The sequence below is a fragment of the Xyrauchen texanus genome, chromosome 34, assembly GCF_025860055.1.
Source record: "Xyrauchen texanus isolate HMW12.3.18 chromosome 34, RBS_HiC_50CHRs, whole genome shotgun sequence".
Taxonomy (NCBI): domain Eukaryota; kingdom Metazoa; phylum Chordata; class Actinopteri; order Cypriniformes; family Catostomidae; genus Xyrauchen; species Xyrauchen texanus.
The window spans coordinates 3,179,660-3,194,179 of NC_068309.1; the positions used below are offsets into that span (position 1 = coordinate 3,179,660).

The 14,520-nt window shown below is 39.3% G+C and overlaps 1 protein-coding gene across 4 annotated transcripts in view; it reads right to left on the reverse strand.

Moving 5' to 3' along the window:
* Nucleotides 1–14,520, reverse strand: part of LOC127627827 (WD repeat-containing protein 7-like) — a 143,501-nt gene that overhangs the window by 66,949 nt on the left and 62,032 nt on the right. For all 4 annotated transcript variants that reach the window (XM_052104399.1, XM_052104398.1, XM_052104397.1 and 1 more), the window contains 3 exons: nt 13,430–13,548; nt 12,164–12,287; nt 261–374 (listed from right to left, as the gene is read on the reverse strand). In XM_052104399.1, coding sequence (XP_051960359.1) covers nt 261–374; nt 12,164–12,287; nt 13,430–13,548 — 357 coding nt within the window. The remainder of the gene's footprint in view (nt 1–260; nt 375–12,163; nt 12,288–13,429; nt 13,549–14,520) is intronic.

The following is a 14,520-nucleotide window of genomic DNA, read 5'->3' on the forward strand; positions in this document are numbered from 1 at the left end:
TCTCTCACACTTTACTTCATCACAACAGAGAAACGTCACCAGTTGCACAGAATGGTGACTGGAGAATGACGTCAATAAAGAATAACGCAACACTGAAATTTGAGTTGGTTTCTTACACCGTGCGCTCGTAGGGCTTCAGAAGACTTGAAATATGAAGCACACGTGGATTAGTTTGTGTTCCTCAGAAGAAAAAGTAAATAACGCCAGAATCGCAATATTTTTGGATGAACTTTCAGGCTGATGATTAGGGTTTCCCGTACCTGCTGTGATGTCATCATCCGCCATGTCCATTTCTTCCTCTGGAGCTTTGGGCTCAGTGGGTGGAGCTTCCGGAGGGGGCGGGGCAAGTTGGGTGGTCTCTGGGGCGGCTCCCGCTGTACACACAAATCACAGTTTACATGTTAAAAACGCCATTGCATTTTACAATTGACAAAAAAACGTTCCACGTAAAATGTCACTACTTCAGTCTCGTTTCCTGACAGCCACCTTAAAAAGCTCATCAGGGTTTATTGGTGCTTTGCATTATCGAGGCTTTATTAAGCTTTAACGGCTGATTACGACCATTTTTATTCGCCGACTTCATTCGCCGCTTATCCTGGAATTACCAATTAAAATAAGCTTTCATTAAAGGGCCTGCAAAGTAATCAATGCTGCTTAAAGGTGAGAATCTCGACACTGCACTAATTAATGAGTGCCAGACCCCGGGTGTACCCTCAGAGAGAGAGCTCTATAAGCTCTGTCAGACAGATCAAGCCCTGATTGGCAGAACAGACTCAAAGTGTGAAAAACAGCAGCAGAATACCAGAAAGCCTATATTTATAAGGGTAAATCTAGCAAACTTGCAATTGATTATTAAGTGTACATTTACATATATAACTATATTTTGTGATATTTGACCCTGATATTAATATAAAAAATAGTGAGCACTCCTGTGAGGACGTTTTAAATATAGCTGCTGAAGGAGTAACAGTAAATTCGTCATTGAATATCACCCCTGGAGTCGCGAGTATGAATCCAGGGTGTGCTGAGTGACTCCAGTCAGGTCTCCTTAGCAACCAAATTGACCCGGTTGCTAGGGAGGGTAGAGTCACGTGGGGTAACCTCCTTGTGGTCGCTATAATGTGGTTCTCGCACGCGGTGGGACGTGCGGTGAGTTGTGCGTGGATGCCGCGGAGAATAGCGTGAAGCCTCCACACATGCTACGTCTCCACGGTAACGCGCTCTACAAGCCACGTTATAAGATGCGCGGATTGACGGTCTCATATTTGTTATATAATTAATAACACTAAATTAACGCGCTAAATCATTAGCCCCAGTTAACACATATTGTTTACGTCTTGTGGCTATGCTTTTGAAACGGCGAGTATTTACGAATTGGCCCCATTCACTTTGGGTGTAATGCATTACTGAGTAATTCATTACTGTAATTAAATTACTTTATCATTGAAAAAGTAAAGTAAGGGATTACTCTTAATTTTTTAGTTACTTTGGGTCAGGGTATCTCAGCGAGTATTGACGATGACTATCACACCTGGAGTCGCGAGTTTGAATCTAGAGTGTGCTGAGTGACTCCAGACAGGTCTCCTAAGCAACCAAATTGGCCCGGTTGCTAGGGAGGGTAGAGTCACATGGGTTAACCTCCTTGTGGTCGCTATAATGTGGTTCTCGCTAGCGGTGGGGCGCGTGGTGAGTTGTGCGTGGATGACACGGAGAATAGCGTGAAGCCTCCACACGCGCTATGTCTTCGCGGTAACGCGCTCAACAAGTCACGTGATAAGATGCGCGGAGTGACGGTCTCAGACGCAACTGAGATTCGTCCTCCACTACCCAGATTGAGGCAGGTAACTGCGCCACCACGAGGACTTAGAGCGCATTGGGAATTGGGCGTTCCAAATTGGGAATAAAAAGGGGAAAAAATTAAATACCCATCAAATTTCAAGTTTTTGCGTTTGGTTATATGAAGGTTACATCAAAACCGAATTGGAAACGTTTTACCAGGCCTTCATCATTTATTTTTGGTACTATATTTGACTGTTTTAGCCTCGTCCAAAACCAGACTTTCAATATTAAACTATGAGAATATCACGTAATAAAAATACTTGCTAGTCTCAGTCACCATTTACCTTCATTGCATCATTTGTTTATACGAGGAATGTCACTGAGGCTTCATTCTGCCTAACATCACCTTTTGTGTTTCATAGAAGAAATTCATAGGGCTTTGCAACAACATGAGGGTGAGTAAATAATAACAGAATCTTTATTTTTGGGCAAACTATCCATTTAAATCAGTGGTACTAAAAGTAAATACTATAAAAACAGAATTAGACGAGGAGGAAATGTGTTTATGAATGATTACTTTCTAAAACCCTCATCAACCTCAACCAGATGAAAAATACAAGGACAGACATGAAACTGTTCACTGTCATTTAAAAATAAAATTAATTATTCATGAAGATGTTTGCCGATAACCGATTGTTCAACAGATGTTTGCCGGTAGACAATAGTTCAACAGATGTTTGCCGATAACCGATTGTTCAACAGATGTTTGCCGATAACCGATTGTTCAACAGCTGTTTGCCGAAAGTTTGCCCGGTGTTTGCCGATAACCGATAGTTCAACGGATGTTTGCCGATAACCGCTTCTTCAACAGATGTTTGCCGATAACCGATAGTTCAACATATGTTTGCCGATAACCAATAGTTCAACAGCTGTTTGCCGATAACCAATAGTTCAACAGATGTTTGCTGATAACCGATAGTTCAACATGTGTTTGCCGATAACCGATAGTTCAACAGCTGTTTGCTGATAACCGATAGTTCAACATGTGTTTGCCGATAACCGATAGTTCAACAGCTGTTTGCTGATAACCGATAGTTCAACATATGTTTGCCGATAACCGATAGTTCAACAGATGTTTGCCGATAACCGATTGTTCAGCAGATGTTTGCCGATAACCGATAGTTCAACAGCTGTTTGCCGATAACCGATAGTTCAGCAGATGTTTGCCGATAACCGATAGTTCAGCAGCTGTTTGCCGATAACCGATAGTTCAACAGATGTTTGCCGATAACCGATAGTTCTACAGCTGTTTGCCGATAACCGATTGTTCAACGGATGTTTGCCGATAGCCGATTGTTCAACGGATGTTTGCCGATACCGATTGTTCAACAGATGTTTGCCGATAGCCGATAGCAACTATCGGCACCGATTAATCGGTACAACCGATATATCGGTCTACTTCTAATATAAACACTCACCATATAACAGTTCTCATGTTTAATCTCATGTTTTTGTTGAGAAAAACAAGCATATCCACGTGCTCCGTAAACTATACTCATTTATACACACCAGTTTAAATTATGGGATGTCCCTTACCTCAGCTAGCATAGTCTTTCTCGGATGCCATGTTTGTTGTTTACAGAAGCGTCGTGGGGATTACGTTGCTATGGGGACGCTGCTGTCAGACCAGCTGCACTTATACGAGAGTAAAGTGTACATCGCTTATCCAGTATATTTAAAAAGGAACCCAGCTTACAGTAACCTCACAATAACCCGCTTTACTGGTGTCCATCTGAACGTACTGACAGACCGTTTGCTCAACAAACGTGATCAACTTGTGTCCGCACTCAACAGCGCCACCTGGTGCATTCTGTTATAACTGCCCGTTTTAGTTTGTGTGTTCAGAATTTAACATGCATCTCACTGTATATATGGCCGGCAAAGCAAAACTTTGTATTTTTACTATTCTATTAATTATTGCGTATATTCATATAATCGACTACTCGTGCACATCCCTAATACCAACCCGGTGACCCGCTGAGTGTCGGGCTGTGTTTATGTGTGTGTTTTCAGTTCTACTTTGATGCTTGAACTGTGATTGTGTTGAGGTTTGTGTGTCTTCTGTGAGGCATATAAACACAAGAGGGCTTCTCAGCATGATATGAACATATGATATACACGTGCGCGCGCGCGCGCGCACACACACACACACACACACACACACACACACACACACACACACACACACACACACACACACACACACAGAGAGACTGTCGGTTGGTCAAAATCAGCCTCCAGCAAGGTCAAACACCCGTGTCAATCATGACAAACTGCGTACACCCAGTCTAGTTAACCCCGCCCCCTCTCTCTTACATCCTTTGTTTCTCTCACTGTACCTCTCTCTGTTCACAGGGGAACATTTAAAAATTCTGACCAGCTGCAGTCAGACTGCTCGCAAGACAGTTTCTCAGCATGGCTGCTCCGATCACATCTGATTGTGATTATTTACCACAATAACATATGCCACAAACCAAAAATCATTAAGATGACAATCAAGTAAATATTTAATGAAGATGAAAAGAATGCTGACTAATGTTTCATCAATGAATGAATCCAACTTATTTCGAATGCCCACAAATTCTGACACGGTCTCCCACGCATGCATGTGGTTACAGACAAATGATAAAGAAGAGTGAAATCGCTCACAGAAACTTTAACTTCTCTGTCCTGCCTGTACTCGACTCGAGTCGGATGGCATGAGCTGCGATGCCTTCACTTTCATTGGTAGTCGCTCCCGATTGCCGCTTGTTGGTTACACTTTTCTTAACTCTGTCGCGTCGCCACGCCCACATCTAGTCGCCAACAGTGACTGTCGCTCGTGTTGCCAGAAATCACCAGCTCTCATTGAAAATGAATGAGATTGTGTCTCTTTGTCGCTGCGTGTTGCTAGCGGTGTGAACAGGGCTAAACACTTGTCATGTTTAAGTGTAATGTTAATACAGTGGAAAGAAAAAGTATGTGAACCCCCTGCCTATTAAGCATTCTGCGGTGTTCCCTTTGAGTCACCTGGGCTGGACGGCCACTTCTAGTGGGAGTACCTATAGTACTAAATCACCTCCATTTATAGACAGTTTGTCCAACTGTGGACAGATGAACATCTAACGGCCACTTCTAGTGGGAGTACCTATAGTACTAAATCACCTCCATTTATAGACAGTTTGTCCAACTGTGGACAGATGAACATCTAACGGCCACTTCTAGAGAGAGTACCTATAGTACTAAATCATCTCCATTTATAGACAGTTTGTCTAACTGTGAACAGATGAACATCTAACGGCCACTTCTAGTGAGAGTACCTATAGTACTAAATCATCTCCATTTATAGACAGTTTGTCTAACTGTGGACAGATGAACATCTAACGGCCACTTCTAGTGAGAGTGCCTATAGTACTAAATCATCTCCATTTATAGACAGTTTGTCTAACTGTGGACAGATGAATAACTAACGGCCACTTCTAGAGAGAGTACCTATAGTACTAAATCATCTCCATTTATAGACTGTTTGTCTAACTGTGGACATATGAACATCTAACGGCCACTTCTAGTGAGAGTACCTATAGTACTAAATCACCTCCATTTATAGACAGTTTGTCTAACTGTGAACAGATGAACATCTAACGGCCACTTCTAGTGAGAGTACCTATAGTACTAAATCACCTCCATTTATAGACAGTTTGTCTAACTGTGGACAGATGAATATCTAACGGCCACTTCTAGTGAGAGTACCTATAGTACTAAATCATCTCCATTTATAGACAGTTTGTCTAACTGTGAACAGATGAATATCTAACGGCCACTTCTAGTGAGAGTACCTATAGTACTAAATCATCTCCATTTATAGACTGTTTGTCTAACTGTGAACAGATGAACATCTAACGGCCACTTCTAGTGAGAGTACCTATAGTACTAAATCACCTCCATTTATAGACAGTTTGTCTAACTGTGGACAGATGAACATCTAACGGCCACTTCTAGTGAGAGTACCTATAGTACTAAATCATCTCCATTTATAGACAGTTTGTCTAACTGAACAGATGAATATCTAATGGCCACTTCTAGAGAGAGTACCTATAGTACTAAATCATCTCCATTTATAGACTGTTTGTCTAACTGTGAACAGATGAATATCTAACGGCCACTTCTAGTGAGAGTACCTATAGTACTAAATCACCTCCATTTATAGACAGTTTGTCTAACTGTGAACAGATGAACATCTAACGGCCACTTCTAGTGAGAGTACCTATAGTACTAAATCATCTCCATTTATAGACTGTTTGTCTAACTGTGGACAGATGAATATCTAACGGCCACTTCTAGTGAGAGTACCTATAGTACTAAATCACCTCCATTTATAGACAGTTTGTCTAACTGTGGACAGATGAACATCTAACGGCCACTTCTAGTGAGAGTACCTATAGTACTAAATCACCTCCATTTATAGACAGTTTGTCTAACTGTGGACAGATGAATATCTAACGGCCACTTCTAGTGAGAGTACCTATAGTACTAAATCATCTCCATTTATAGACTGTTTGTCTAACTGTGAACAGATGAATATCTAACGGCCACTTCTAGTGAGAGTACCTATAGTACTAAATCACCTCCATTTATAGACAGTTTGTCTAACTGTGGACAGATGAATATCTAACGGCCACTTCTAGTGAGAGTACCTATAGTACTAAATCATCTCCATTTATAGACTGTTTGTCTAACTGTGAACAGATGAACATCTAACGGCCACTTCTAGTGAGAGTACCTATAGTACTAAATCATCTCCATTTATAGACTGTTTGTCTAACTGTGAACAGATGAACATCTAACGGCCACTTCTAGTGAGAGTACCTATAGTACTAAATCACCTCCATTTATAGACAGTTTGTCTAACTGTGGACAGATGAACATCTAACGGCCACTTCTAGTGAGAGTACCTATAGTACTAAATCACCTCCATTTATAGACAGTTTGTCTAACTGTGGACAGATGAACATCTAACGGCCACTTCTAGTGAGAGTACCTATAGTACTAAATCACCTCCATTTATAGACAGTTTGTCTAACTGTGGACAGATGAACATCTAACGGCCACTTCTAGTGAGAGTACCTATAGTACTAAATCATCTCCATTTATAGACTGTTTGTCTAACTGTGAACAGATGAACATCTAACGGCCACTTCTAGTGAGAGTACCTATAGTACTAAATCACCTCCATTTATAGACAGTTTGTCTAACTGTGAACAGATGAACATCTAACGGCCACTTCTAGTGAGAGTACCTATAGTACTAAATCACCTCCATTTATAGACAGTTTGTCTAACTGTGGACAGATGAACATCTAACGGCCACTTCTAGTGAGAGTACCTATAGTACTAAATCACCTCCATTTATAGACAGTTTGTCTAACTGTGGACAGATGAATATCTAACGGCCACTTCTAGTGAGAGTACCTATAGTACTAAATCACCTCCATTTATAGACAGTTTGTCTAACTGTGGACAGATGAACATCTAACGGCCACTTCTAGTGAGAGTACCTATAGTACTAAATCATCTCCATTTATAGACAGTTTGTCTAACTGTGGACAGATGAACATCTAACGGCCACTTCTAGTGAGAGTACCTATAGTACTAAATCCATTTATAGACAGTTTGTCCAACTGTGGACAGATGAATATCTATACTATTCGAGACAACTTTATAACCCTTTCCAGCTTTATGCAAAGCAACAATTCTTGATTGTAGATCTCATTTTTGTGAGGCACGGTCCACATTAGCAGATGCTTCTAGTAAATAGCAAACTCAAAATGTTTGAGTGCTTTTTATAAGTCAAAGTAGCTGTAAGCCACACCTACAATCTCATTTCATTAATTGGATTCCATTAATTGCCAAATCCTGACTGTAATTAGCATTTGTTGACATCATTAGCCTAGGGGTTCACATACTTTTTCCAACCTACACTGTGAACGTTTGAATGATGTACGCATTATGATCAATACAATGAGTGTGTAACTAGTTAAAACAGATTGTGTTTGTTCATTAATGTATCTTAGATGAAGATCAAACCAGATTTTAAGACAAATTTACACATAAATGCAGGTCATACCAAAGGGTTCACTTACTTTTTCTTGCCACTGTACTTTCCGAAACATGTGATGCATATTTTTTTACATATCTTAACAATGCTGCTTGCCTGCTAAGCTTCCAGTTTAAGCATACCGTAAGTGCATTTCCTGTTTATTTAAACACACCGAGGGACAGTAAAGAATGATTTTCTGTGGAAATCGACAGCATGTCACTGCTGCTGTCGATTGAGCTTAAGTAGTAAATAACTCAGAATATTCCTTTAAGATAAACGTGGATTTTTTGTGGTGTGTGTGGGTAGCTTTCAGCCTAAGGGTGTGTGTGCCGGGAAACGACGCAAGCTGTGTGGGATTATAGATGCACATCCGTGAGGCAGAGCGCTCTCTTATGGAAGAACCGCCTGAGGCCTGGTTTAATCACCTGCTCATCCTCAACCCCCACTGATCGCCCCACATCTCACCACTGATCAGCCCAGGGGATGCTGGGAAGGGTTAATCCCGACCCTGGACATCTAACAAGGGAGTCGAGCTTGAGCGGTGAAGGTGATACAGAGAGAGAGAGAGAGAGAGAGAGAGAGAGAGAGCACATGATTGGATGGCTAGAACAGGAAGTGACAGCACTTCCAAAAATAAAATAAAATATTGAATGAAAGGAAATAAAATGTAAAATATAAATTAAATAAAACTTATATTAAATAAAAAATACAAATTTTTATAAATATTAAAAAGTAAATGAAAGGAAATACAATTTAAATGTTAAATTAAAATTAAATAAAATCTAAAATTGTAGTTAATAAAAATATTTTTTTTAAATAAAACTTAATGAAACATAAGTAAAAAATTAAATAAAGAATACAAATAAAATAAGTAATAATATTAAATAAAATACATTTAAAAATTAAAAAAAAAAAAAATATATATATATATATTACAAATGTAAAAATTTAAATTAAATAAAACGAAAACTTAAATTATAATTACATAAATATATATATAAAAATTTGTATTTGAAATGGAAAAAAAACATTTTAAAATTGTTAATATGTAATAAAGGGCAAGCCTTTGTGTGTGTGTGTGTGTGTGTGTGTGTGTGTGTGTGTGTGTGTGAGTGTTAGAGTGTGTGAGTGTGTATGTTTATGTGTGAGTGTTAAGAGTGTGTGTGTGTGTGAGTGTGTGGGTGTGTGTGTGTGTGTGTGAGAGTGTGTGTATGTGTGTGTGAGTGTTAAGAGTGTGTGTGTGTGAGTGAGTGTGTGTGTGTGTTAAGAGTGTGTGAGTGTGAATGAGTGTATGTGTGTTTGTGAGTGTGTGTTAATGTGTGCGTGTTTGTGTGTGAATGTGTGTGTGTGTTAGAGTGAGTGTGTTTGTGTGAGTGTGAGTTAGAGTGAGTGTGTGTGTGTGTGTGTGTGTGTGTGAGTTAGAGTGAGTGTGTGTGTGTGTGTGTGTGTGTTAGAGTGAGTGTGTGTGTGTGAGTTAGAGTGAGTGTGTGTGTGTGTGTGTGTGTGTGTGTGTGTGTGTGTGTGTGTGTGTGTGTGTGAGTTAGAGTGAGAGTGTAAGTGAATTTCGTGGAGTTAATGCAGTGACGTCTAAATAGCACCCAGAACACAGAACACACACATGTGACATATGGATGTCTTGTGTATTTGACAGCATAAAGTCTGACTCACATTCTGAACAATCAACATGGAATACAACCTAAACTAAACCTTCAAACATCTTTCATGTGTTCAACGCAGCAAATGTTCTGAAATGCAGGAACTAATTCTTTCTCAGAAGTGCTCATTGTTTATCATGTAATGTCTTACAGGTTTCGAACAACACGAGGGTGAGTAAATGATGACAAAATTGTCATTTTTGAGAGAACTGTTCCTTTAAATGTCATTTCAAGATCTTTAGCACATGAAAACGAGTGTTTAAGACTTCCATTTGTATGGTTTATTTCACTTTTACTCTATTCCTTAATCTCAACAACCACATTCACCACAACACATTTCACCGTTAGCACGCGTATCACAGAGCCCAGAATGCACCTGTCTGACCTCACAGGCTGAGTGAATGTGTCTGTTTTTACTCCGAGTCTGTCGTTTATTCCCCTTGTTATTGTGAACAGTAAAAGGTCACTTATTCATTTCCAGAGCCTCTAATGCGCAGCGTGCATCAGTCCTGTTTGTGCCGTATGGAGAGTGACCTTTAACTGGAATAAGCGAACAGATACGCTTAAAAACATGACTGCTTTGGTAAAACACTTCGGTCTGAGTGCAATAAAAGACTCATATGGCTAGTGTCGTGCATTCAGGACAGCTGGCAACGTGGTATGAAAGTTTTTAAAGAGCTTGATCTGTTTGTTTATTCTGTGATTCACGCTGGAAATGGAAAAGTTTATGGGTCATTTGAATTTAGAGGAGTTGAACTTCATAAAAAGCTAAACTTTATAACTTAACTTGTCACTTCCTACACCAAATGGAATATATCATTTATAGACAGTCTGTGTTAAACTCGTGTCAATGTGTCCATGTCAGGCTGGTCGGGACGCTCAAACAAACAGAGCAATGCTGTAAAAGCAACCCAGCGTTGGCGTTTACGTTTTTACGGGGAACAAACTGACAAATTACTCACTTTTATGCTCCCTTATATTGTCTAAAAACACTTAATGAAGTTAAAGAAAATTGCATAAATAACAAGAAATGTTGTTGAAAATGAACTGTAATGTATCTTTTAATCGGAGGCAGATGGTTTGGACACTTAAACAAATTGTAATTACTGATTAAGGACGACGAGTCGTATTGATCAGTGTTGATACACATGCATATAACCGTAATGATTAGACTGTGTGTGTTTGTTTACATCTAATCATGAAAACAAATACCAAAATGCCACAAGATAGAGACCACGAAAAGTGTGTGTGTGTTTGTGTGTGACAGATCGGTTTCACTGACCCCTGCAGTCCTGTACCCTGCTGAGGTCACTGCTGCCACGGTAACACTACACTGACCAGCACCCGTAACCATGCCAACCATTCCCAGGGGTCACTGCTCACCTCCCACCAACCGCCCAGATGCAGACATATACATGCGCTAATGCTTTCCACAAGATGCTCCTATAAATGACTACAGGCCAGACACACCCACCATGCTCAAAAAAACAAAATCATAATCTATTTATTATCTATCTATTCTATCTATATGCTAACATGTCATAGCATATAGATATGAATTGCTAGCATGTTTCTGGGCATTTCTACCATGTTTTAACATGTTTCTTGGCATTTGTAGCATGTTTTAGCATATAGCTAGGCATTGCTAACATGTCATCGCATATAGCTATGCATTGCTAGCATGTTTCTGGGCATTGCTACCATGTTTTAACATGTTTCTTGGCATTTCTAGCATGTTTTAGCATATAGCTAGGCATTGCTAACATGTCATCGCATATAGCTATGCATTGCTAGCATGTTTCTGGGCATTGCTACCATGTTTTAACATGTTTCTTGGCATTTCAAACATTTTTTAACATACAGTTAGGCATTGTTAGCATGTTTCTTGGCAATTGTAACACATTTTAACATATAGCTAGGCACTGCTAAAATGTTTTAACATATAGTTAGGCATTGCTAACCTGTTTTAACATATAGCTAGGCATTGCTATTTAACATATAGCTAGGCATTGCTAGCATGTTTCTGGGCATTTCTAGCATGTTTTAACATAGCTAGGCATTGCTAACATAGTTTAGCTTATAGCTAGGCATTGCTATTTAACATATAGCTAGGTATTGCTATTTAACATATAGCTAGGCATTGCTAGCATGTTTCTGGGCATTTCTAGCATGTTTTAACATAGCTAGGCATTGCTAACATAGTTTAGCTTATAGCTAGGCATTGCTATTTAACATATAGCTAGGCATTGCTATTTAACATATAGCTAGGCATTGCTAGCATGTTTCTGGGCATTTCTAGCATGTTTTAACATAGCTAGGCATTGCTAACATAGTTTAGCTTATAGCTAGGCATTGCTAGCATTTTCTGGGCGTTTCTAACATGTTTTAACTCATAGCAAGGGATTGCTAACATATTTTAACATATAGCTATGCATTGCTAACCTATTTTAACGCATTTCTAGCATGTTGCTGGGCATTAGCTTTTTTGAGCTTGTAGCTAGGCGTTGTTGTTATTACCATCACTGTCATTTTATGTCAGTCATTGTATTTGTCATGCCAGTAAAACACACAGAAGTATTCAATGTAATACTTACGGGAGCTAACAATGTCCACATACTGCGGCAGATACGGCGCCCACATGTCGATAGTGTCCTTCCTGCCCAATTGACCAATCCGACGCAGTTCTGCTAACAGAAGAGCCTGGGCCGCCTCTCGAACCTGCAATACAAACACACTTCACAAATCAAAATTTTTTAGTTCACACATTCAGAGACGGAGAGTGTGTCTTTGTCCCAGGAGATTAGTTGATGCTAAAGCTGCAAGATATTTGAGAGAGAGAGAGAGAGATAGCGAGAGAGAGATTTGCACAGTATGGAAAGGGTTTCTTACGCAAATAAAAACGATTTTTAATGCCGAAACAAAGAAAATAGACACGGTCCTGCTATGAACGGTTTTCTGTTTATGCGTTTAATTTAACTCAAGAAATCATGTCGTAGGTCTGTGACTGAACGGTTCATTTTATTTCATATCGGCAATTAAAACGCACATTCAAGACAAAGAGAAGTACGATGTTTTGCATTTGCATTACGCCCAAGTCTTTCTAGAAAGTCAGTCCACTGTCGGCCATCTTTGGAACGCTCTCGGGAGGCTGTTTCCAGCCATGTCAGCGCAGCTCCTATTTATTTAAATGGAGAAAACACTGAAATCTTTAAAAACGTTTGGTCAAGATTACGATCAAAGAGCATATTTCACATCAGCAATAAAATCGGACAATACCGGAATAAATTGTGATTCTTTACCTCATATTATGCTCACAAAAAAAAGCAATTTTCCCAGCTTGTGTTTCTAATGCACATGCGCGATAGCGAGTTGATTGACAGGCGAGGTTTGTATCTAAAAGGTGATTGGCTCTTTTAACTGTAAGGCGGGACTTCATTTCTACATCCGTTGGGCGTTTACCGTTGGGCACTCGGAGCTTCTTAGATGGTGCGTTCCAATTTCTCTCATTGATTTTAATAGAAGTGGTCCGTCTCTGCTAGACAATCTCCGTTTACACTCACTTCTCATCTTTATTGTGCCACGACAGTGAAATACAATAACTAATTGTACAGTAGGTCATTCAGCAGGTTAAGTTGACTTTCCAAAATGGCACAAAAAACATGTTTACTTAAAAATAAAGATATGACATTAAACTGTGTACTAAAACAAACCGTGTTTGCATTTTAATTGTAGTTGTGTAATGATTGCTTTTAAATTGCCACTGAAAGATTTACATCTTTTAGGCAATATGTTTAACACTTTAGATTATATAGATGCCAAAAAACTATTGTAATGTCATGTAATATGAACGGTGATAATACCTCCAGGCAGCGGTCCTGCCATCTGCGTGCCAACATCTCCAAGAGAGGAGGCCTGAACTTATCCAACCCCAGAAGATCAGGTAACATCACACAATGCATGGCAGCGAGCTGACTCCAACCTACACACACACACACACACACACACACACACGGCACAGAGTCAGAAAGACACTGACAATAATACACAACACCCCTGCTGCTTGGAATTATATCTAAACTGACACCTATAAACCAAACCTCTCAAACCATGAAACAAATATCACTGAAAAATGGACGATATTTCAAATTCATGAGGAGAAAATGAGCAACATCCAACAGAAATTCACATATATTAGAAATATATGGAGTGGCTACAGGGAACGAGGACGCAGAACCCAGTAATGCACATATACGTTAAAACAAATGGTTAAAGATTCATTTTTGATATGAATCTGATATGACATCAAACTTCTATAAATATAAAAATCAGTTTACAGAAACGTTTTACAATAACAGAAACTTTGGGCTGCTTAAAGTGGAGAACAAGTGTGTACATGTTTCTTTAATAAATATTGCTAAGATGTTTTCCTATGTTTATAATGCTATATAGAATTGTATTGAAATGTTTATGACTAGTTTTGTACTCATGAGAACAAGCATTGCAATTTCAGAAATGTTTCAAAACATTATAAAAAACAAACATAAAAATGTTACAAATGCAGAAAAATATAAAACTATATATATTTTTTTATTTGGTATTTATATACAGTCTTCAGACACGACTGATTGATGCATGTGATTTCATTCTTCAGTCATAAAGAAGAAAGTTATTGAAAAAAAACTGAGGATATCTTCCTAAAGAGAATGGGGAGTGTGTGTGTGTGTGTGTGTGTGTGTGTGTGTGTGTGTGTGTGTGTGTGTGTGTGTGTGTGTGTGTACACTGAGACAATTACACACAAAGCAACTATTTGGACGGATGGGATTCGACTGCAAGCACAAGGTAGGAGGATGACACAAACACAACACACACGCCAAGCACGAGGAGCTGATTATACAAAGAGAGATAAAGCGAGCTCGGCTAAACGAGAGAGAGAGAGAGAGAGAGAGAGAAG